We start from the raw sequence: 25,703 nt of genomic DNA, 5'->3' as shown, positions 1-25,703 counted from the left end.
TCTCACTATGTTGGCCAGGCTTGTTATGAACTCCTGACCTCAGGTAATCCTCCTTCCTTGTCCTCTGGAGGCCCTTGGATTACAGACATGAATCACTGCACCTGGCTTGTATTTTTTTTTTTTTGACTTTATTGGACTCAATTAGTGCTTTTATTTATTCATATTTGTTTATTTTAACTTTTATTTTAGGTTCAGGGGTACCTGTGAAGATTTGTTACATAGATAAAGTAGCATCACTGGGTTTTGTTTTAATAAAGGTGTTCAGTGTTTTATATATCAGCCAGGTACAATGGCTGATGCCTGTAACCTAAATACTTTGGGAGGCCACAGTGGGAGGACCACTTGAGGCTGAGTCTGAGGCCAGCCCAGGCAACAGAGTCAGACCTCGTCTCTATAGAACATTAAAAAATTAACTGGACATGGTGGCATTTGCCTGTAGTCTTAGCTACTCAAGAGGCTGAGGTAGGAGGATCACTTGAGCCCAGGAGTTTGAGGCTGCAGTGAGATATAATCACACCATTGCCCTCCAGCCTGGGCAACAGAGCAATATTCTATTTCTATTAAAAAAGAGTTTATTACCCATTAAGTAAATGCAAATTAAAACCACAATGAGATACCATAAATATCAAATGGTTAAAATTTAAAAATAGTATTAACACCAGTGTTGGCAAGGATATGGAGAAACTGGATCACTCATACGTTGCTGTGAAAATACAAAGAAACCTGTGTGAACAGACACCTCACCAAAAAAGATGTACAGATGCAGATAAGCACCTGAAAATAGGCTTGGCTGGGTGCAGTAGCTCATACCTGTAATCCCAGCACTTTGGGAGGCAGAGGTGGGCGGATCAAGAGGTCAGGAGTTCAAGACCAGCCTGGCCAACATGGTGAAACCCCATCTCTACTAAAAATACAAAAGTTAGCCAGGCATGGCTACTCAGTGCCATGCCCGAGTACATGCCATCTGGAGAGGCTGCTGCCATCACATTGACTGCAGCAGGGAGACATGGCCAGGATTGCGTGATCTATGGAGTCAGTGGGAGCCGGGTACAAGCAGGAGCCTCACCCCTTCCAAGTTGGGGTGGGGGCTCCCTGAGTCCTGCTGCAGCTGCCCAAGCCATGGCTGTAGACCTGGGCATTCCTGTGCTCTTGGGCTTTGGAGCGGCGGGAGCCTCAACCTCCCAGACGCAGCTGCCACTGCCCGAACTCTGACTGCAGTCTCAGGTCTCTTATTCCATGGACCAGGCAGGAGACCCACCCTCCTGGGTGCAGCTGCAGTTGCCCAAACTGCGGCTACAGACCTGGACCTTCTGCTCCATGGTGCAGGCAGGAGCTCCGTGTGCAGCTGCAGCCACCCAAACCATGGTGGCGGATCTGGTCCTCCTGCTCTATGGAGAAGGCTGGAGTTATGCCCTCCTGGGCACAGCTTTAGCTGCCCAAACTGTGGCTGTAGACCTGGGCCTCCTGCTTTACAGAGCAGGCAGGAGCCGTGCCCCACTGGGTGCAGCTGCAGCCACCCAAACCATGGCTGCAGACCCAGGCATTTCTGCACTCTTGGAGCCTGGGAAGATCCCCCGTGCCCTTGCAGGCTCGGAAGTGCCTGCTCCTGCCGCCTCATTTCTCCCTGCTGTTGGCACCTGCTCTGATCTCGTAGCAAAGTTGGGGCTGAGCCTGGGTGCTGTTGCAGCCTGATGGAGTATGCACATGCTCTGAGCACTGCTAACATGCCACCTCCTGCTGCCTTGGCCCCTCTCTGGACTTTGGGCACTAACAAACACAGGGAAGCCGAGGCAGGGCTGAGGGCAGCCTCACATCTACAGCCTGGGATGACAGCAGGAGGCAGGCAGGTTCCTGAGTAGAAAGTTGTGGGTCCTCGTTGAGGTCCCACCTTCAGGCCAGGGAAAGTGAAGGCTGCGAGTTGGGCTGCCAGTCTCATGGATCAGAGTGGGAACTTGTGGTGCCTTTTCTGGGCCCACCCATGGACCAGTTGGTGCACACATCCTCTCTGCTGAGGCCCATAAAAGCCCCAGGCTCAGCCAGAACCGAGCAGATGTTAAGAAGACCAGCTGCAGGAGAAGCACCCCACTCTAGGGCCTCCTCTTTGTTGAGAGCTGCAGAGACAATGGTACAACCTTCCTGCAGAGAGGTACCACCCATTCTAGGACCTGCTCACTACTGAGAGCTGCAGAGACAAAGGAGAGATGACGGGGAGATGATGGGATGACATGCCTGCAGAGAGGAGCAATCTACTCTCAGGCTTCCTCTCTCCTGCGAGCTCTGCAGATGACAGGATGATCAGTTACTGAGAGGAGCTACCCTCTCTGCTAATAGCTGAACACTTGTCGTAGTAACTTGCCTAGCAGAGAGGAACCTTCTCTGCTAGGAGCTGAACACTTATTGGAAAACCCTGACTGTGGAAAGGAGCTGCCCACTTCTGGTTTCCTTTGAGCTTTTCTATTGCTTAATAAAGCCTCTCTTCATCTTGCTCAGTCTCCACTTGTCTGTGTACCTCATTCTTACTGGTTGCGGGACAAGAACTTGGGACCTGCCAAATGGGGTTGAAAGAACTGTAACACAAACTGTGCTGAGACATGCCCCTTCCTAACACTGTTGCAGGTGAAGAGAAGAAAAGAAGAGCTGCAGCTCTTTGAGGAGCCCAGACCTGGGAGCTCCCTGAGCCAGGGCTGTGACTCCCTCTTTGGGGCCCTGTGGTTCCTGGTGTCTCTAAACAGTTCTGGGTGTCACCATGTTCCCTGGTGCCAGCTGTGGATACTGCTTGTGGTGCTCCTGGTCCAGCTGCAGCCTCACAGAGAGCCAGCACCTATGCTGGCACCTGGAGCTGCATGCCCTACTGCCGCCTCCAGCATGTTTGATTGTGCAGTGGCCAGACTCCATGCTTGCTCACGTACCTCTTGCTGCTTCATGCAGTCTCTCTTGGCCAGCATGGGATACAGGCCAGTAGCATGAGCCGAGCACAGCCAGCCAGGCCAGATGGGCGGAATGAGCCCAGCAGGTCCGAGCAAAACTCTGGCACAGGTGCCACTGACCACAGATGTTTCTGGCCAGAAAGGTAACACCCCAAAGATTCTGTAACACTGGCATCATAAGAATGATAAGTCTTGAAGTGTGGCCTGGTGACTGACTGAATTGTATACTTTAAATGGGTAAATTGTATGGTACGTAAATTGTATCTCAATAAGGATATTTAATGTTTTATCACTGGCCAGGCATGATGATTCATGCCTGTAATTCCAGCACTTTGGGAGGCTGAGGTGGGAGGATTACTTGAGGCCAAGAATTTGAGACCAGCCTGGGCAACATAGCCAGACCCCATCTCTACAAAACATTTAAAAATTAGCCAGGTGTGGTGATGTGGGCCTGTAGTGCCAGCTAATCAGGATACTGAGGCAGGAGGATCACTTGAGCCCAGGAGTTTGAGGCTGCAGTGGGCTATAATTGCACCAGTGCACTCCAGCCTGGACAATAGAGTGAGACTCTGTCTCTAATAAAAAAAAAAAAGTTGTCTTCTAATTCATGAACATGAAGTGGTTTTCCATTGATATAGATCTTTAATTTCTTTCAATAGTATTTTACAATTTTCAGTGTTTTATACTTATTTTTTTAAGCTTATTTCCTTCTAATTCTGTTATAATGAAATTCTTAGTTTCGTTTTGAGATTATTCATTGCAAATGTATAGACATACAATTGATTTTTCTTTATTGTTCTTGTATCCTTCAGTCTTCCTGAACTCATTTTATTCCGACAATTTTTTGTTCTCTTCTCTCCCCCTCTCCCTTTTTCTTTTCTTTTTTTTTCTCTGATAGTCTCGCTCAATTCCCTAGGTTAGAGTGCAGTGGTGCAATCTCAGTTCACTGCAACCTCCGCCTCCTGGGCTCAAGCAATTCTCATGCCTCAGCCTCCCGAGTAGCTGGAATTATGGGCACCCATCACCACACCTAGCTAATTTTTGTGATTTTAGTAGAGATGGGGTTTCACCGTGTTGACCAGACTCGTCTCGAACTCCTGACCTCTGGTGATCTGCCTGCCTCAGCCTCCCTAAGTGCTAGGATTACAGGCGTCAGCCACGACATCCGACCTAATAGGGATAGTTTTATACCTTCCTTTTAAATCTTGATACCTTTTTTTTTTTTTACATGCATGCTCTGAATAGAATCTGTAGTGCAAAATTCAATAGAAATGTCCAGAGCTGATTTCCTTCTCGTGTTCTTGATCTTAAGGTGGAAAGCATTCAGTCTGTCACCATTAAGTATGATATTACCTACCTGTGACTTTTTGTTGATTTTTGAATTTTGTTTCTTCCCTAATTTAGTAGAAAAAAGACATTTTAAAAGAGCTGTTTTAGGTTCATAGCAAAATTGAGCAAAAAGTACAGTGAGTTCCCATATGCCCCTGTTTCCACACATGCATAGCATCTCCCACTATCAGCATTTCATAACAGTTATACATTTGTTATATAACATTGATGTACCTAAACTGGCATGTCATTATTACACCAAATGCATAGTTTACGTTAAGGTTTACTCTTGGTCTTATACATTTTAAAGATTTTTGACAAATATATAATGACCTAGATTCACCATTGTAGTATCATACAGAATACCCTAAAAATTCCCTGTGCTGTGCCTGTTTCTTAATCCCTTTCTCCCCTGTGGCCACCGACAGCCACTGATCCTTTCACTTTCTCCATAGTTTTCCCTTTTTCAGATTGTCATAGTTGTAATCATATGTATGTAGCCTTTCCAGACTGGCTTCTTTCACGTAGTAATCTGCATTTGTTTCCTCCATGTCTCTTTGTAGCTTGATAGCTCATTTCCTTCTAGTGCTGAATAATATTCCATTGTCTGGGTGTACCACAGTTTGTTTATCCATTCATCTTCTGAAGGGCATCTTGGTTGCTTCCAACTTTTGACAGTTATGAATAAAGCTGCTTATAAAGATGTTTATATAAGTAAGTGAAGATGTTTACATAAAATAAAGAGGTTTATAAACATCTCCATGCAGGTTTTTTTGTGGATATATGTTTTCAGTTTCTTCGGATAAATACCACGGCATGTACTCGGGCACGGCACTGAGTAGCCATGCCTGGCTAATTTTTGTATTTTTAGTAGAGACGGGGTTTCACCATGTTGGCCAGGCTGATCTTGGACTCCTGACCTCTTGATCCGCCCACCTCTGCCTCCCAAAGTGCTGGGATTACAGGTATGAGCTAGTGCACCCAGCCGAGCCTATTTTCAGGTGCTTATCTGCATCTGTACATCTTTTTTGGTGAGGTGTCTGTTGACGTAGGTTTCTTTTTTCCTTGTTTTAAAATCATGTTGTTTTATTATTGTTGAATTTTAAGCATTCTTTGTATAGTTTGGATAATTGTCTTTTATCACATGTGTAATGTGTGAAGATTTTCTCCCAGTCTCTAGGCTGTCTTCTGATTTGAAGTTTTCTAATATTTTGTAGACGTTTGCATCTATATTCATAAATGATACTGTCCTGTAGTTTTCTCTATTTGTGATATCTTTTTTATACCAGGACAATACTGGTTTTATAAAATGAGTTGGGAAATGTTGCCTCCTTTTCTGTTTTTTAGAAGAGTTTGGGAAGAATTGGAATTAGTCCTTTTTTAAAAGTTTGTTATAATTCAGTGGTGAGACCATTTGGGCTTTTTCTTTATGGGTAGTTTTTTCTGTTGTTGTTGTTAGTTGCTAATTTAATCTCATCAATTATTACAGTTCTAGTCATACGTGTTTCTTCTTGAGTCAGTTTAGTAGTTTGTGTTTTCGAATTTGTTCATTTCATGTAAGTTAATTTTTTGGCACACAGTTGTTCATAGTATTCCTTTATAATCCTTTTATTTCAGTAAGGTTGGTGGTAATATCCTCTTTTTCATTGCTGATTATAGTAACTTGAGTTGTCTTGTTTCTTTTTTTTGTTGGTCAGTCTAGCCTAAAGTTTGTTCATCATTTCTCCTCCTGCAAGTAAGTTGTTACACAGTCCCTAGCAGATTCCAACTTTCATGGCCACTGTCCTACTTGTTCATCTTTTTAAAGAGTTAGTTTTTGACCAGGCGCCTGTGGCTCATGCCTGTAATCTCAGCACTTTGGGAGGCCAAGGTGGGCAGACCACTTGAACCCATGAGTTAGAGACCAACCGGGGCAACATGATGAAACCCCATCTCTACAACAAATTAGCTGCGTGTGATGGTGCATGCCTGTATTCCCAGCTACCTGGAGGCTGAGAGGGGAGGATCACCTGAGCCCAGGAGGTTGAGGCTTAAGTGAACCATGATAGCACCTCTGTCCTGTAGTATGGTCAATGGAGTGAAACCTCATCTTTTTAAGAAAAAAAAAAAAAAAAAAAAAAAAGAAAATGAAAAAAACGGAAAGGAACTACTGTTTGGTTTCATTGATTTTTTTTTTTTTTTTGCTATTGTTTTTCTATTTCCTATTTTATTAGTTTCCTGAATTTCTGCCCTAATCTTTATTATTTTCTTCTTCTTGCTTTTGGTTTAGTTTGCTCTTATTTTCTCAGTAGTTTATGGTGAAATGAAATATACGTTATTGATAGCATTTTTTTTAGTATAATATTATAAATTTTCTTTTATTGGGAAATGTCTTGCAATACTTACAAACTACAACAGGAAATGTTTTTATACCAAAGTAATCTCTATGGAGATTTAATGCTTTATAGGGAGGGGTTAATGTGTAAAAGGAGAGTGATTCTAGTGCAAAAGGAGAATGCTTCTAGTGAAAGAATTCTTCTAGGAATATTTAATGTGAGTGCTATGTTAACAATACTGCCAGACTTCGTAGTGTGAAAATGGGTTTATGGATTCATAGGTATTGATGTTCTGTTTGATGATATATTGAAGAGATAAATAATGTTCTTTATTTCTTCTTTTTTAGATAAAATCAGTGGTTCTGGAAGTAGCTCTGATATGATGGAAAACAGCAAGGAAGAGGTAATGATAATTATTATTTTAAAGATATTTGTTATTGTTAACCAACTAGAGGATATGTCTTTAGATTGCTCCTAGACACATGTATGTGTCTAAGGATACTGATACCCAGTTGTCATTACGATACTTCAGTTTGGTTGTTTTCTAGTTTGAGAAGGTGTTCATTGTTTCTGTCACTGTTGTGGTTTACTTTAGCAGTTTACCTAAAGTCAGACAACTGAAGACTTCCAAAAGATGGATATTTAACTGTCTTTGTATTGCCCAAGGGGTGTTTGAGGTGGATGTTTACGGGCATGAACTCCGTGGTTATGAAATCTCTCAAAACCTGGTATCCAGAGTCTACTAAGCATTATTATAGCAACTCATAACAAGGTCCTTTGCCTGATACATGGGTCTACAACTATGGTTTTGGGAATTTTTTCACCTACAGTAAAAAAATTGAATCCAGTAAATTATGTTGATTATATTGGCAAAATGAGGGTAAGTTTAGTATCTCAAAGCAAGTTGTAGAAGTTACTTCATGCCGTATGTTAACATAGAAAAGAATGAAACATACTTAGATCTTTAAAACTCCCTGCCTCTGTTGAGATCTGATTATTTCTACATCCTTGTTTTGTCTTTGTTGACTAGGGCCATGATCATCATACAGCAGTGTATCCCCCACAGCATGCCACAGCAACTGTGTTAAAAAACAGAAATTTAATCTTCAGCCAAGGAAACCTGGAAGTAAATGAGAATTAGTTTTTATTTTTTTGCATCTGTGTTCCTTATTAGGTAGGGAATTAGTTTTTGAAATTTATTTTAGAAAAATATTCTAGGCACATAAATAGCATCTCATTATATCACTATACTGAAGTTCTTGCTATAGGGAAATAGTTAATTGTAGGGATGCTGTTCTGAGAGTTTTACTCACTTTTACATTTATGTCTCACATCTAGGGAACTAGCTCTTCAGAAAAATCCAAGTCTTCCGGATCATCACGGTCAAAGAGGTTGGTTGATGTTAAAGGAACAAAAAGTTACTTTCTTTTTCACTTTATTTTCCGTTTCTAAAACTGTATTTTTCTGAACTTATGTCAAGCACTATTCTGAGTTAACCATTCTATACAAATGGTTTTTAACATGTATATGTTTAAAAATGATTAGCATAATATAATGAATCCCTTTGTATCACCTGGTTTCAACAATTATTAATTCATTCCAACTTTGAATTTTAAAGGAGTTTTTAGGATTTATTATATATTAGTGATCCTTGCAATATGCAGTTTACTTCATTAGACATATATATGTCCTTGAAAAAGGAGAAAATAATTGTTGAATGCCTGATGAGGCAATGGGTTTTTTAGGGTTATATGAAGTTGTCTAGGATGGGGAGTTAGATAGTCATCACAGTTGTAAGTTACAAGGAGAACAAAGAGTGGTTAAAAAAACACTTTTTTGTGCTAAATTGTCAAGTCATACATAAGAACAGAAACTACTTTCTAACATTAATATAGTGCCCAACATACTATGCAGTATAATTCTTACTAGAAGTTTGCAGCTTAGTCTATTGGACTTTTATTGTTTCTAACCAGTGGGAATGTCTCTTAAAAACTAAGCTTGCTTGTTGTTAATTTATTCTCTAAAGTAGTGATTCCTTTTTTTTTTTTTTTTGAGACAGAGTTTCGCACTTGTTACCCAGGCTGGAGTGCAATAGGCACGATCTCGGCTCACCGCAACCTCCGCCTCCTGGGTTCAGGCAATTCTCCTGCCTCAGCCTCCTGAGTAGCTGGGATTACAGGCACGCGCCACCATGCCCAGCTAATTTTTTTGTATTTTTAGTAGAGACGGGGTTTCACCATGTTGACCAGGATGGTCTCGATCTCTTGACCTTGTGATCCACCCGCCTTGGCCTCCCAAAGTGCTGGAATTACAGGTGTGAGCCACCGCCACTGGCCTAAAGTAGTGATTCTTAAAGAAGAGTGTCCTCCAAGATCTCCCTGTTAGCATTTTCAGAATGTATATGCCTTTGTGCTACTCTAGACCTACTGAATCATAATATTCAGTGATAGGGTATAGACATATATGCTTCCTAGGTGATACTGATGTGCATCCTGGTAGAGACCCACTGCACAATCACAACATGTTATTTATGTTCTTTGGGTATTGTTCCAGTTGTCAGAAATGTTTATAATTCTATGAACTTTATTATTTCTTAGGAAACCTTCAGTTGTAACAAAGTATGTAGAATCAGATGATGAAAAACCTTTGGATGATGAAACTGTAAATGAAGATGCATCTAATGAAAATTCAGAAAATGATATTACTATGCAAAGCTTGCCAAAAGGTAATGTGTGTTCATTTTTTGTATGAAGTTAAGTTGAAATGAATTTTTAAGTATAATTTTTATACAATTGGAACTTGATTATTGTTATCTATGTACAAAAGACCAAACATGGCATTTTCTTAGTGGTTGTCTGGAAAAATGTATTTGTGTGCCAGTGATAATGTGCGTTATTGAAGTTAAAATTTTGGAATATTCAGTTAGTTTTGAAAAGAATGAAATCTAATTTTTTTTCCTGTGAATTTTAGAAAAGGGGCTTTGGTTTCCAAATTACACTTCATTGTGTAAGCAGGTTTAAAAATTTAGTATGTTAGGTTTTGGTTCAATAAATGTTAATATGCTTGCTTTATACAAAAATGTAATGACTGTTCCTGAAAACTTAAACAAAAATCATTTACAGTCTAGTTTAGTCTTACTGCATTCTTAAATTCTCTAACGCTAAAAGCCGAATTTAACTATCATAGATTTAGGTGTATTTCTTACTGTTATCTCTTTTAAAAAACTTTGTCACATACCTCTCATCAGTTGAAGTTCTAACCATAAAATCTTGTTAATAAGATTGGGGAAAAAAGCCAAATGAATATCTTGGACTCTTATAGCTCATGTCTGAGAGCAATATTATTGGATGATGAGAATGACAGGGGACATGGTTCAAAGAGTCAAATTTTAGATTTTTTTTCTTGGTTAAATAATATGTTTTGGTCTCTTGGCAGATTTTTCAAATTCATTCTCATAGATCTTTTGTAGTGGTTGCTTATTAAACCTTGTTCCCTGTCTATGTTTTTATGACACATTTTCAAATTATGGTAGTTTAAAAAATATGGTAGGTAGGAGAGTTGGAACTTTCTTTGACTAGGATAAATTAGGACTTACAAAAGGTGATAAATGAAATGAGGAAGGGAAATTAGTGGAAGAAGAGAGATAGGAGCCTACCATTTGCTAGATTTGCAAATCATGTATGACAATATTGTATAATGGTTTTGGTGACCAAGGGCAGAAATAACTAACATGGGAGTCTAAGTCCTATTAGGCCGTGATTGACTTTGGATTTTTACATTCTCAGTGGTTGTTACTGGGAGTGTTTATGATGTAAGAACTAGGATTTCAAACCTTTGTTTTAATGGTACTGTGGAAGAAGGTTAGCATATGATGTTACTAATGTGAACTATACCTAATTCTGACAGACCAAAACAAAAACAGACCCATTTCATGAGGTTAAATTTGGGTGTTTATATTATTGTTGTAATATTTATTGAGTATGTATAGCTACTAGGCTCTTACAGAATTAACTCCTTTAATCCTCAAAACAACACTGTAAGTTAGTTATTGTTTTGCTTGTATAGCTAAAAGAACAAATTTAGAACCCAAGGAACTTTTTCAGCTTTAAATTGAGAAGCTAAGATTTCAACCCAAGTCTGCTTGAATCCAAAGCTAGTGAGTGGTCCTTCACTCTGCTGCTTTGCTTACAATTCTCCCTAGAAGAATCTCTAGGAAGAATTAAGTAATTTTTTTGTTGTTGTTGTTAATTTAAAATCTTTAGTTCTTTTCAAATGCTGGGGCTTCTCTGAAAGTATATACATGCAGTGATTGCTGTGAATAGTTTTTTTGGTGGGGATTATTTAATTTTACTACAGTCTGTAAAATCTCAATCATCTGTGTCCTCTACCCCCACCCTTTCAGAGATTCAGAAACTCATTTACCAACTAGATGCTGTAACTTGTCAAATTTTGTTGAATAACTTGTTTCAGAGAAAGCCCCTGGCAACTACCTGCTTTTTCTTCCTTAATTGTTGCCAATGATACTCAATTACTAAGTCCAGCGATGTAGGTAAACATTCAGACCTAAACCCTTTTTACTGTGCCTGTCTTATTTGCTCTTGAGAGAACTTATAAAAAATTGACAGCCTCTCTCCTCAATTCACATGTTTTATAGTTAAGGAAGGACATTCTTTCTAAAATATTTCCATAGGCATCAACAGTGATCTAATTCTACAATTTATTGTTAGGGTACTTCAGCTTAAATATCTTAACCTGTTAAAACTCTTTAAGGACTTTACAGAGTAGTGAAGCTTTTGACATACCAGTTGGGAGATACTGCAGAATAGATAGAGCAGTAATAGAATGAACTTCATTCCCCCACCAATGCCCCTCCCTTGCAATATAAAATAAGCCTTACAAATCTTTCTGAGTTTATGATTTGGATTATGAGAATAGGATGTCTTTAAAAAATTTTTCCCTCTGAACCACGTTTTATAAATTATGGAACTTAGGATAGCTGTTCATATTTGTAACAGCTTTTGTGATAGGCACTACAAAAATTCAGAACTGGGTTGAGGCTTTTTATTTGATTCACACATTTCTTTTGTAATCACTTCATAATACCTCCCTTTCCTGTTTTTATGAACTATATTTCAACAAATAAACTGATTGTTGACACCTGGCCCTTTTACTATTTCCCTGTTTTATTTACTTTTGTGAGGTCCTTATACCAATATCTAAAGCTTGAAAGAAACAAACTATGTACCAGCAATGTTGGCTTTATCTGAACTGAAGTCTTGCACTTCACTTGCACATTTAATATGTGTAATGGTTTTTTAAATGAAATCATTCTAGGTACAGTGATTGTACAGCCAGAGCCAGTGCTGAATGAAGACAAAGATGATTTTAAAGGGCCTGAATTTAGAAGCAGAAGTAAAATGAAAACTGAAAATCTCAAAAAACGCGGAGGTAAATACAAGTGAAAATGAAACATGACTTTAAATTGCTGTTTATGACCATATTGGAAAATCTGATGTGCTTACTAAAAATACCTCCACTTTTCTGCCTTTTGTTTATTAAAAGCACTACTTAAAAATAACTTCTGTTTCTCTCTGAGCTCTGAAGCAGAAAAGGTTAAACACCATTTATGAAAACACCTTTGCCTTCAGTGGCTGTTAACTCAAGAAGCTTAGCATTTCCTTCTTCCACATATTCTATAATACATATATGCCAGAATACTATGTGTCCCCCCCGCCCCCACCTTAAAAGAATTTTAGATTCATGCAAAATCTTGTCTGTGGCCTACAGGTAACTTTATATATATTTAGAGTTGCATAGAGAGACATACATCTTCATTAGTATTAGATGGGGTGCTTATAAATGCAAGTCCCTTGACTTCACAAACTTGAATTTCTATTGATGAGGTCAAGATTGTGCCCCAGTTTGTTCCTATGTACCCTGAAGTTTCAGATCCATTAATCTAAGAATAGGAACGTGGAGATAAGTAGGAAGGAGAAAGGAGCTAGAGCTGATAACCGTCCCTCTGTCTGCCTGAGGCACCTCTCCCTTTATCTGTCTATCCTCTCTTAAACACACAAACGATGGGGAGTGGTGGCTCATACCTGTAATACTAGCACTTTAGGAGGCCAAGGCAGGAGAATTATTTGGATCCTGGAGTTTGAGACCAGCTTGGGGAATATGGTGAGACCCCCTATCTACAAAAAATAAAAATAGCTGGGCATGGTGGCGCATGCCTGTAGTCCTAACTTCTCTGGAGGCTGAGGTGGGAGGATCACTTGAGCCCAGGTGATCGAGGCTGCAGTAAGCTGTGATTGCACCAGTCTGCTGCAGCCTGGATGACAGAGTGAGACCCTGTCTCAAAAAAGTTAACACACACACATGCACACAGAGTAATATTGGCTAACCATCTATACAAAGTTTGTATCAGAAGGATTCATTTAGAAATGTATAATAGTGGACTGTGTGTCTCATTTGTTTGTGTGTGATTTTTAAATAGTGCCTATATATATTTTGGGACAGCTTAATAGAGCCAGAATTCGTAACTATAAAAGGAATGAATCTCCAAATGATAGAACATGACACTAAATTTCTAACTAGAAATGTAATGAAAGCATATCCATTTAATATTGATCAGATTATATAATTGTGAAATTATAGTGAAGTTCTTATATTGGTGAAATTTTGTGTGGATTTTTATTTTAATGCTATGATTATCTTGCTGGAACCAGTAAAATATATCTATACTTATACAATTTATATATATTTATTTTCAGATTAAATATTTTGTAAGGTTGTTGGCAAAAATAAAGGAAATATTGTTTAGTCTTTTGTTTATAAAGGGGTAGTCAGCTCCTTTTGAGCATAAGGAATCTTTCTGAGAATCTATTTCACAGTAGGGTAACTGCCATTGCAGCAACAGAGCTCATTAAAACTAAGGTAGTAGTCTTAAAATTTAAGAGAATCACAAATTAGAAAGTGATGGTAAAGATTAGTAGTAAGTTTCTTTCCTCTGATCGTAGGTTCTCTAGAGAAGACAAATAAGTTTTCTGTATTGTGTACAGTTGGTGTACACAGTGTCCAAATGGATTTTTTTTTTTTTGGGGAAGGGACCCTGGAGCAGTCATTGTCTGAAATGTGGATCAGGGCTGAAAAGAGAATAAAAGAACCACTGTTGTTGACGAGGGTATTCCATTTGCCACTTTAATATGCTGCTGGCATTTTGTCTCAGCTGATAACTTTCAGGAACATTTTATTGAATGTTCTCTGTAGGAATGTTTTGTTATCATGCTTAAGGGAATACATACATTTATAACCATCAGTAGCATTTAAATCTTTCATGTCTATTTTCATCTTAAAGATTTGATACTTTTTTAATCTGTCAGAAATCACACAGGAAATTTAATACTAGGTTTACTTTCTATACATATATATATATATATATATATATATATATATATAGATAGATAGATAGATAGATAAACTGGTGACCTGAAATACTGAATTGCTGTAGTTAATATTTAAACTTGCTAAGAAAGGTAGTTCCAAAATTGAAGCCTAACTTAGGACACTGTCAAGAATGTAAACTTTATATATAAAGTCTTATATTGATTTGGAACAATATTATAACACAAAGATACGGCTAAGGAGCTGCTGTTTTTAAAAACTTTTTAGTATCATACCTTATTTTGACATTCTCTTCCCAGTTTAATTGTTAGAAAGTATATTTTACACCTAACTTTTTTACATGACACAATAATTTTGTTCTCTCTTTAAAACCATTAAAACATATTGAGCTCATAAATGAAAATGCCTCTTTTCCATTTGTACCCTTGTTACAATTTTAAATATATTTCATAACTAAAAAAAAATTTAAACATGTATACAGCAACAAGTACGTAAAGTAACATTTCAACATTTTACCATATTTGCTTCAGATCTCACTTAAATAAAATATTGGTTCAGTCCTACTCTCATCCATTTCCCCTTCTTCCCACCCCACAGGTAATGATTATCTTGAAGTTTTATGCATGTGCATGTGTGTGCATGTTTTTCTATGTTTTTTATATATGTATTCATAAAACATTTTTCATTAAAAAAGATACAAAATACTATGCTGTATATCATTTGGGAACATTTCTCATTTAACATTGTTTTTGAATTGTATTCATGTCAGTAAATGTACATCTAGTTTGTTTATTTTTCATGGCTCTATATTATGTTGTATTAATAAGCCACTATTCATTTCCCACATAGGAAGTTATTCCCAGTTTTTTATTTTGCAATTTTCTGATAAGTGCTGTGGTGAATATCCTTATATTTGATTCCTTGTGCACATGTAGGAGAAATTCTCCAAAGAAATACCTAGTTTTGTTTAATTCTTGAGTGATATATGCACAAAAGCACATAGAAGATGCTTAGCATTACTTAACATTGGATGAACATTCAGATTCTACCTTTTATTTATCTTGTTTATCTGAATGAAATTATTATTTAAAATGGAAAAGCATGTTGTGGTGTATTTGTTTTTCTTAAATACAGAATATATGAATATCCAACGTCAAACTGATGTTTCTAAGTAATGTGATTATATTAGGCCTGTAATCCCTGCTGTTGGTAGGTTGAGGTGGAAGGTTTGCTTGAGCTCAGGTGTTTGAGGCTACAGTGACTTATGATTGTGCCATTGTACCCTAATCTGGGTGATGGAGTGAGACCCCCATCTTTAAAATTAAAAAAACATAATAAAAATATTAGCAACATATATAGTAAACCTTCAAGTTTACTTTTATCTTCTGAAAAAGTATGACGGTGTTCTTATACATTAAAATTTTTAGCTTCTGGCTAGGTGTGGTGGCTCACACCTGTAATCCCAGCACTTTGGGAGGCCGAGGCCAGAGGATTGCCTGAGCCCAAGAGTTGGAGACCAGCCTGGGCCACACAGTGAGAACTAGTCTCTACAAAAAATTAAGCGTGTTGGTGTGTGCCTGTAGTCCTGGCTAGCAGGAGGCTGAGGTAGGAGGATTACTTGAGCCTGGGAGGTTGAGGCTCAGTGAGCTGAATTTGCACCACTGTACTCCAGCCTTGGTGACAGTGAGAATCTATCTGTTAAATTTTTTTTAAAGCTTCTACAAATAAAAATATTCCTGATAATATTTGGGTCCATGATGCTTTGGACCTTAAGCCTAACAAAAACACAAAAGAGAAAATTAAAAGGGTGATAAATATATGTGATGTTTTGTCTTTTATTTAAGGATGGAGCCAATTTGTTTTTTAGTTTTTTTTTTTTTTTTAGATTTGTGAATGTAAGCATTTTCAGTGGCTTCTTTTGAATTATAATCTACCATCTTATTTTGATCAAGGTCTTGGTTGCACATCAAGATCATCTTTGAAACTTGAAGAAAATGTCTGAGATATTTTAATTCCATGGTTTAGGGGGTGGGAATGGCTGTTTTTATAAAGATTCTTCAGATGACTCTAATGTTTAACTCAGGGTGTGAAGCACTCCGTTAGCAGAACTAGGGATAAGAGCGAGGCCAGAGAGGTTTCTTCTTAGTCTTTTCTGCATAAGATATCATCGATCTGTTTTTTAGGAGATAGTACAGAATGGGACTCTTGCCTTTTACCCCTAATCGTTCTGATGTTTTGCTGCCAAAATAGATATACCTGCAATGTCTTATTTGTCCTTATTTGGAAACAGTAGACAGTGTTGGTACGGATAGCCGAGTACATATAGAAAAAAATGCAGGTTAATGACAATTATGGTTAGTGTTGAAGTAAATATTAGGAAGGAAATTGGTAATAACATAAAACTACCAAGTTTTTACATGCCATATTGATAGGATCTGTGCAGACAATTCCACTTTGAGAGTAAAAACCTTTATGGCATAATTTAAGTATAGGATTGTAAAAGAATCTGTTCCATATATTTTACTTACTTCCCCATTCTGTAAACACTGATACTGAATTTATTTGCAAAGCAATAATGAAATAAAAAAGAGCTCTTGGCCCCTAGTTTTAGAACTTTATGAAGTCTCTTAATCTTATATTGAGTTGTAAGAAATGGCATTTGCATCGTAAAAGGAAGCAATTAGGATTTGTAAGTTAGAATTTGCCAAAGTTGTCATGTGTTGAGTAAGTTGATAAAATATTAACCTTTTTTACTTGTGTCCAAGATGCCATTTTTTGAAGGATTTTGAGGTATTTAATTTCCAATACAAAAGTTACAAAATGCTGACTAAAGCAGATATCTTTTTCTGTGTGTAAATGTGTGAATAATAGTAACTCCTTTCTCCTAGAAGATGGGCTTCATGGGATTGTGAGCTGCACTGCTTGTGGACAACAGGTCAATCATTTTCAAAAAGATTCCATTTATAGACACCCTTCATTGCAAGTTCTTATTTGTAAGGTATGTATGATCTATTGATAATTCATACCACAAATATTTGAATGCTTACCGTATACCAGGCTTTTGAGGGCATAGTCTTGAAGAAAGATGGAAATGGTGTCTGCCCTTAGAGGACTTCTATTGTAGTGGGGAAGATAGGCATACAAAGCCTAAGTGCCATGATAGAGGAGATCCTATGATTATGGGAGCACACAGGAAGCCTGTGTAAATAGGACTTTGGTTGGATAGCTTTCTAGGGGAAAGCTGATATGTGAAATATGAATAAGAATTAGCCTGGTAACTGAGATTGGTTCAGCATGTTTGGGGAAGAGGCAACGTGGTATTCGGATACTGGTAGTTGAGGGAGAGCATGGTGTGTTTGAAAATCTCAAAAGTGGATATGTGTAAATGTTTGTGTTTTATAATCTTTCCTCTTATATAACCTACTTCCCCAAATCTAAGCTTTCTATGTGGAGCAGGATTTTGATGTAACTTGGAGATAATAGAATTAAAAATGTTTTTATATGTTGATTATAGTTTTAACTGTCTGTGCTACTTTTTTGTTGTAATACCTGGGAGTTAATTTTTAATATCTATAAATGTGGGTCTGGCATGGTGGCTTACACCTGTAATCCCAGCACTTTGGGAGGCTGAGGTGGGTGGATCACCTGAGGTCAGGAGTTTGAGACAAGGCCTGGCTAACGTGATGAAACCCCATCTCTACTAAAAATAATAAAAAGAAAATTAGCCAGGTGTGGTGGCAGGCGCCTGTAATCCTAGCTACTCAGGAGGCTGAGGCAGAAGGGTTGCTTGAACCTGGGAGGTGGAGGTTGCAGTGAGTTGAGATTGCGCCATTGCAGTCCAGCTTGGGCAACAAGAGCAAAACTTAATCCTATATTAGCTTCTCAGTAAAAAGCTGCCTTTGAAATGCAGTGGCAGGCCATATTTTCCTTGGAGTTCTAGTTCTAGATCTTTTCTTGCATGAATTTTTGATCGATTCAGACATACTTAAATGAACTAAACTTTACTTTTTCCTTTAGCAATTTATATCCCTCCTTTCCTTGAATTCAGTTCAGCCAGGGGCCTGTGTAGGGTATGTATTAGAGAGTTTCGTTTTAAGTTGTGACAGCAGATTCTCATATTGCTGGATTTGTGACATGTATTTTCCTTTCTGTTTTCTTATCTATATGATTGAATTTTTTCAAGAACCAGTGTTTTGGGCCTAGGCCATTTCACTAATTAGTAGTTTGTATCAGTGAGCACCTTACTTTCCTTTTCTGCAGTCCCACTGGAAAGACTTTGAAGTCAGTCAAACTTGGGTTTGAATAATAACTTTGCTTCTTACTAGTTGTATGACTTTAGATTTATTTACATATTAATGAAAGTTAGCCTTTTCTCTCATAATACGTCCTGCCTTGCATTGTACGTATTTTGAGATTTAAAGAAAATAAATATTAATTGTTTAGCTGTATACATAGTAGCTGTTTGTATATGGTGGCTATCAAAATTACTAAGTACCCACATCTAATAAATTTTTATGTAGAGCTTTAGTAGCTAGTTGTATGAGACCAGAAATTAGCTTTACTAAAATCTTTTATAAACCTTTTTATTTTTTGAGATGGAGTCTTGCTCTGTCACGCAGGCTGGAGTGCAGTGGTTCGATCTTGGGTCACTGCAACATCCAATTCCTGGGTTCAAGCAATTCTCCTCCTTTAGCCTCCTGAATAGCTGGGATTACAGGTGTCCACCACCACATGTGGCTAATTTTTGTATTTTTAGTAGAGACAGGGTTTTACACTATTGACCAGGCTGGTCTTGAACTCCTGACCTCGAGTGATCCACCCACCTCAGCCTCCCAAAGTGCTGGGATTACAAGTATGAACCACCACGCCCAGGCAGAAATCTTTAATAAACTTTAAAATAAGGGACAGTGGTACTTGACTGTATGGAAGTCTATTTCAAGGCATTAATTCTTGAGATAGTTGGATGTCTGGAAAATACAGACATTGGGTAGTTGGTAGTGCAGTGTTTTTTGTTTTTGTTTTTGTTTTTGTTTTTGAGTTGGAGTCTCCCTTTGTTGCTTAGGCTGGAGTGTAGTGGTGTGATCTCTGCTCACTGTAACCTCTGCCTCCTGGTTCAAGTGATTCTTCTGCCTCAGTCTCCTGAGTAGCTGGGATTACAGGCACCTGTCACCATACCTGGCTGATTTTTGTATTTTTAGTAGAGAAGAGGTTTCACCATGTTGGCCAGGCTGGTCTTGAACTCTTGATCTCAGATGATCCACCCACCCCAGCCTCCCAAAGTGCTGAGATTATAGGCATGAGCCACTGTGCCCAGCTGGGGTAGTGCAGTGTTTTTACTTTGAGTCTCTGAAACATGCACACATACTCCCTTTTTTTTTTTTTTTAAATTTATTTTAAAAATGTTTGTAGGTACATGATAGGTATATATATATATATATATATGGGGGTACATGAGATGTTTTAGAAAGGGCATGCAATGTAAAATAAGCACATCATGGAGGATGGGGTATTCATCCCCTCAAGCATTTATCCTTTGAGTTACAAGCAGTCTAATTATATTCTTTAAGTTATTTAAAAATGTATAATTAAGTTGGTATTGACTGTAGACACCCTATTGTGCTAGTAGGTCCTAGTCTTTGTATTTTTTGGTACCCATTTACCTTCCCCACCTCCTAGCCCCTCACTACCTTTTCCAGCTTCTTGTAACTATCTTTTGTGACATCCTTCATAAGTTCATCCATCCGTTCAGTTGTTTTGATTTTTAGATACCACAAATAAGTGACAGCATGTGATGTTTGTACTTCTGTGCCTGGCTTATTTCACTTAACATGATGATCTCCAGTTCCATTCATGTTGTTGCAGATGACAGGATCTCATTTTTTTTAATGGCTGAATAGTACTCTATTGTATATACATACCACATTTTATTTCTTTATCTGTTGATGGGCAGTTAGGTTGCGTCCAAATCTTGGCTATTATAGATGGTGGTCCAACAATCATAGGAGTGCCTGCATCTCTTTAGTATACTGATTTTCTTTCTTTTGTGTATATATCTGGCAGTGGGATTGCTGGATCATATGGTATCTCAATTTTTAGTTTTTTGAGGAATCTCCAAACTGTTTTCTATAATGGTTGTACTAATTTACATTCCCACCAACGGTGTACAAGGGTTCCCTTTTCTTCATATCCTTGACAGCATTTGTTACTGCCTGTTGTTTGGATATAAACCGTTTTAACCGGGGGTGAGATGATAATCTTATCATAGTTTTGATTAACATTTCTCTGATAATCAACAATGGTGAGCAGCTTTTCATATGCCTGTTTATCATTTGTATGTCTTCTCTGGAGAAATGTCCAATCTAATGTTTTGCCCATTTTTTGATTGGATTATTTGAATTTTTTCCTATAGAGTTGTTGGAGCTCCTTATATATTGTGGTTATTAATCCATTCTCACATGGGTACTTTGCAAAATGTTTTCCCATTTTGTGGGTTGTCTCTTCATTTTGTTGAGTGTATCCTTTGCTGTGCAGAAGCTTTTTAACCTGATGTGTTTCCATTTGTCCATTTTTGCTTTGGTTGCCTGAGCTTGTTTGGTATTGCTCAATAAATCTTTGCCCATACCAGTGTTCTGGAGATTTTTCTAAGTGTTTTTAATTACTTAAAAAAAAAAAAGTTTCTGTCTTTTATGAATGTTAGCAATTTTGAATAAAATTTCCCCTTCCTCTTTTCTTTTACTAGAATTGCTTTAAGTATTACATGAGTGATGATATTAGCCGTGACTCGGATGGAATGGATGAACAATGTAGGTAGGTAATATAGATGAGCTAACATTCAGTGTTACCTACTTTTGGGGAGGAATTGTTACATAATCTTTTATGAGGTTTGTCTTTCATAGTATCATCATTGATGTCTTTAATGAAAAGTTGTTCTTTTCCATAAACTCTAGGTTTGTGTCTAGTTTAAGTTTCTAATAAAGAATAAGCAGAAGACCTAAATTACTACGAAAATTACTGGCAGTAAAATTTAAATTGCATTGTAATGAAGAGATTAAAATAAGTTTTGTTGGGAATTTTTATTTTTTTACCTATCTTTACAGTTTCCTAAAAGAAGGGAATAATGTTTTAATCTTTAAAACATTTCAGATGGTGTGCGGAAGGTGGAAACTTGATTTGTTGTGACTTTTGCCATAATGCTTTCTGCAAAAAATGCATTCTACGCAACCTTGGTCGAAAGGAGTTGTCCACAATTATGGATGAAAACAACCAATGGTATTGCTACATTTGTCACCCAGAGCCTTTGCTGGACTTAGTCACTGCATGTAACAGCGTATTTGAGAATTTAGAACAGTTGTTGCAACAAAATAAGAAGAAGATAAAAGTTGACAGTGAAAAGAGTAATAAAGTATATGAACATACATCCCGATTTTCTCCAAAGAAGAATAGTTCAAATTGTAATGGAGAAGAAAAGAAATTAGATGATTCCTGTTCTGGCTCTGTAACCTACTCTTATGCAGCACTAATTGTGCCCAAAGGGATGATTAAGAAGGCAAAAAAACTGATTGAGACCACAGCCAACATGAACTCCAGTTATGTTAAATTTTTAAAGCAGGCAACAGATAATTCAGAAATCGGTTCTGCTACAAAGTTACGTCAGCTTAAGGCTTTTAAGTCTGTGTTGACTGATATTAAGAAGGCTCATCTTGCTTTGGAAGAAGACTTAAATTCGGAGTTTCAAGTGTTGGAGGCTGTAAACAAAGAGAAAAATACCAAAGAGCATAAAGTCATAGATGCTAAGTTTGAAACAAAAGCAAGAAAAGGAGAAAAACCTTGTGCTTTAGAAAGGAAGGATATTTCAAAGTCAGAAGCTAAACTTTCAAGAAAACAGGTAGATAGTGAGCACATGGATCAGAATGTTCCAACAGAGGAACAAAGAGCAAATAAAAGTACCAGTGGTGAACATAAGAAATCTGATAGAAAAGAAGAACCTCAGTATGAACCTGCCAACACTTCTGAAGATTTAGACATGGATATTGTGTCTGTTCCTTCCTCAGTTCCAGAAGACATTTTTGAGAATCTTGAAACTGCTATGGAAGTTCAGAATTCAGTTGATCATCAAGGGGATGGCAGCAGTGGAACTGAACAAGAACTGGAGAGTTCATCTGTAAAATTAAATGTTTCTTCAAAATACAACAGAGGAGGTATTAAATCAAAAAGTACAGCTAAAGTAACAAAAGAATTATTTGTTAAACTCACCCCTGTTTCCCTTTCTAATTCCCCAATTAAAGGTGCTGATTGTCAGGAAGTTCCACAAGATAAAGATGGCTATAAAAGTTGTGGTCTGAACCCCAAGTTAGAGAAATGTGGACTTGGACAGGAAAACAGTGATAATGAGCATTTGGTTGAAAATGAAGTTTCATTACTTTCAGAGGAATCTGATCTTCGAAGATCTCCACGAGTAAAGACTACACCCTTGAGACGACAGACAGAAACCAACGCCATAACATCTAATTCAGATGAAGAATGTAATGAAACAATTAAGGAGAATCAAAAACTATCAGTTCCAATGAGAAAAAAGGATAAGCGGAATTCTTCTGACAGTGCTATAGATAATCCTAAACCTAATAAATTACCAAAATCTAAGCAATCAGAGACTGTGGATCAAAATTCAGATTCTGATGAAATGCTAACAATCCTCAAAGAGGTAAACAGGATGAGTCACAGTTCTTCTTCAGATACTGATATTAATGAAATTCATACAAATCATAAGACTTTGTATGAGTTAAAGACTCAGGCGGGAAAAGATGATAAAGGAAAAAGGAAACGAAAAAGTTCTACATCTGGCTCAGAGTTTGATATTAAAAAAGGCAAATCAGCCAAGAGCTGTATAATTTCTAAAAAGAAACGACAAACCCAATCTGAGTCTTCTAATTATGACTCAGAATTAGAAAAAGAGATAAAGAGCATGAGTAAAATCAGTGCTGCCAGAAACACCAAAAAAAGAATTCAAAATATAAAAGATTTCGACTCTTCTGAAGATGAAAAACACAGCAAAAAAGGAATGGATAATCAAGGGCACAAAAGTTTGAAGACCTTGCAAGAAGGATCATCTGATGATGCTGAAAGGAAACAAGAGAGAGAGAATTTTTCTTCAGCAGAAGGCACAATTGATAAAGACACTACTATCATGGGATTAAGAGATCGACTTCCTAAGAAGCAGCAAGCAAGTGCTTCCTCTGATAGTGTCGTTAAGCTTTCTGGGAAAGAGGAGAGTTTCAGTTCTTTGGAAGTCAAAAACATTGTTGAAGCTAAAGAAAAGAGCAAGCATCTCAAAACCAAAACATGTAAAAAAGTACAGGATGGCTTATCTGATATTGCTGAGAAATTCCTAAAGAAAGAACAGAGTGATGAAACTTCTGAAGATGATAAAAAGCATAGCAGAAAGGAAACTGAAGAAAAAGAAAAGAAAACTTCAGACTTTAAGAAAAAAATAATTACAATGGAACAACAGTATGAATCTTCATCTGATGGCACTGAGAAGTTACCTGAGCGAGAAGAAATTTGTCATTTTCCCAAGGGCATAAAGCAAAATAAGACTGAAACAACTGATGGAGAAAAGAAAAGTAAAAAAATAAGAGAGAAAACTTCTAAAAAGAAGGATGAATTATCTGATTATGCTGAGAAGTCAACAGGGAAAGGAGATAGTTGTGACTCTTCAGAAGATAAAAAGAGTAAGAATGGAACATATGGTAGAGAGAAGAAAAGGTGCAAGTTGCCTGGAAAGAGTTCAAGGAAGAGACAAGATTGTTCCTCGTCTGATGCTGAGAAATATTCCATGAAAGAAGATGGTTGTAACTCTGCTGATAAGAGACTGAAAAGAATAGAATTGAGGGAAAGAAGAAATTTAAGTTCAAAGAGAAATACTAAGGAAATACAAAGTGGCTCATCATCATCTGATGCTGAGGAAAGTTCTGAAGATAATAAAAAGAAGAAGCAAAGAACTTCAGCTAAAAAGAAGGCAGTCAATGTCAAGGAGAAAAAGAGAAACTCCCTAAGAACAAGCACTAAAAGGAAGCAAGCAGACATTACATCCTCATCTTCCTCGGATATAGAAGATGATGACCAGAATTCTATAGGCGAAGGAAGCAGTGATGAACAGAAAATTAAGCCTGTGACTGAAAATTTAGTGCTGTCTTCACATACTGGATTTTGCCAATCTTCAGGTATGCAAAAATAAATTAAAAATTTATAATTCGTAATTTCTCACTCTTTTTTTTTTTTTTTTTTTTGAGACGGAGGTTCGCTCTTGTTACCCAGGCTGGAGTGCAATGGCGCAATCTCGGCTCACCGCAACCTCCGCCTCCTGGGTTCAGGCAATTCTCCTGCCTCAGCCTCCTGAGTAGCTTGGATTACAGGCATGTGCCACCATGCCCAGCTAATTTTTTGTATTTTTAGTAGAGACGGGGTTTCACCATGTTGACCAGGATGGTCTCGATCTCTCGACCTCGTGATCCACCTGCCTCGGCCTCCCAAAGTGCTGGGATTACAGGCTTGAGCCACTGCGCCCGGCCAATTTCTCACTCTTGAATGAAGCTAATCAAATTTAGGGTTACTGCTTAGGAGAATATCATTTAAAAATTATTTAGGAGTTTATTAAAAAACATTTCCATTTATTTTTATGCTGCCATTTGAAAATATTTTGAACACTGCTAGTATGCAGTATTAGGGACCCCAAATTTGTTGAGTAAATAACAAAATTTCTTTATCAATGTTTAGTGCTTTTTTTCTGGAGTAATGAGCAGTAGTTTATAAAGGAAAATCAGACTGGTGCCAGTAGTTCAGTAGCTATTTGTTTATTTAATGGAAGTGGGTACTTGGTACTTGTATGACATGGTGTGTCAAATTTTAACTGCCATACATATGGCTTTTTAAGTTTGAACAGGTACCTTTTTATCTCATGAAGTCCCCTTTATTTTTAATTTACCTCATTAAAATTCTTTATTGATGCTTATTAGCTAGTTTCTAATGATATGGACAGATGTTTTTCATTTAAACGCATTGTCAAAATAAAGGAAGAAAGAAAATCCAAAAATTAGCTGGATTAGCCTATCCTGATGAGATAGAATACTAGGAACATTAAAGCTTGGGTCAGTTGGTGAATGAGATAAAGAAAGATAATTTTTAAAAGAAGTTTGTATTTTTAAAAAATCAGTTGTATAATAAATGTTTATTGGTCATTTGTATTTTTTTTTTCAGTCAGTAAGACCTGTCAGTTAACTATGGATATTGAAAATTTATTTAAAAATTTTTATAAAGTAGGCGTTACATAAAACTGTATTTCCAACATAGGTAGAATTTAAGAATTTTTCCTTTCCATTCTTATGTTAGAGTTTTCAGTTTATCCCAAATGGATTTTAATGGAATTAATTTGTATCTTGGCTTTTAAAAAATTTTTAATTTTTAATTTTGTAGGAATGAGGTCTCGCTATGTTGCCCAGGCTGGTCTTGAACTCCTGGGATCAAGCAGTCCTCCCACCTCAGCCCCTCAAAGTGTTGGAGTTATAGGCATGAGCTACTGTGCCCAGCAAAATGTTGGTTTTTAATAAAACTTTACGTTTCTTTTATGGAATACTTATGACTTGAAAACTAAATGTGATAAGCACGGTTTGTGCTTCAATTGAATGCCCTGCTTTATCAGATGACTAGATGGAGCTCTGTTTGTATGGCTGTT

At 37.4% G+C, this 25,703-nt stretch overlaps 1 protein-coding gene across 13 annotated transcripts in view; it reads left to right on the top strand.

Moving 5' to 3' along the window:
• ATRX (ATRX chromatin remodeler) overlaps positions 1–25,703 on the top strand; it is a 312,128-nt gene that overhangs the window by 73,491 nt on the left and 212,934 nt on the right. For 8 of the 13 annotated variants that reach the window (XM_074391843.1, XM_003936850.4, XM_074391834.1 and 5 more), the window contains 7 exons: positions 6,919–6,974; positions 7,910–7,962; positions 9,169–9,296; positions 11,906–12,019; positions 16,864–16,973; positions 20,715–20,782; positions 21,119–24,195. In XM_074391843.1, coding sequence (XP_074247944.1) covers positions 6,951–6,974; positions 7,910–7,962; positions 9,169–9,296; positions 11,906–12,019; positions 16,864–16,973; positions 20,715–20,782; positions 21,119–24,195 — 3,574 coding nt within the window. In that variant the 5' untranslated portion in view covers positions 6,919–6,950. The remainder of the gene's footprint in view (positions 1–6,918; positions 6,975–7,909; positions 7,963–9,168; positions 9,297–11,905; positions 12,020–16,863; positions 16,974–20,714; positions 20,783–21,118; positions 24,196–25,703) is intronic. The other 5 variants (XM_074391840.1, XM_074391838.1, XM_074391839.1 and 2 more) reach the window with 3 other exon arrangements.

This window comes from Saimiri boliviensis, chromosome X, assembly GCF_048565385.1.
Source record: "Saimiri boliviensis isolate mSaiBol1 chromosome X, mSaiBol1.pri, whole genome shotgun sequence".
In the NCBI taxonomy this organism is placed as follows: Eukaryota; Metazoa; Chordata; class Mammalia; order Primates; family Cebidae; genus Saimiri; species Saimiri boliviensis.
The sequence above is the reverse complement of the archived record's forward strand: the minus strand, read 5'-3'. Positions and strand labels throughout refer to the sequence as shown.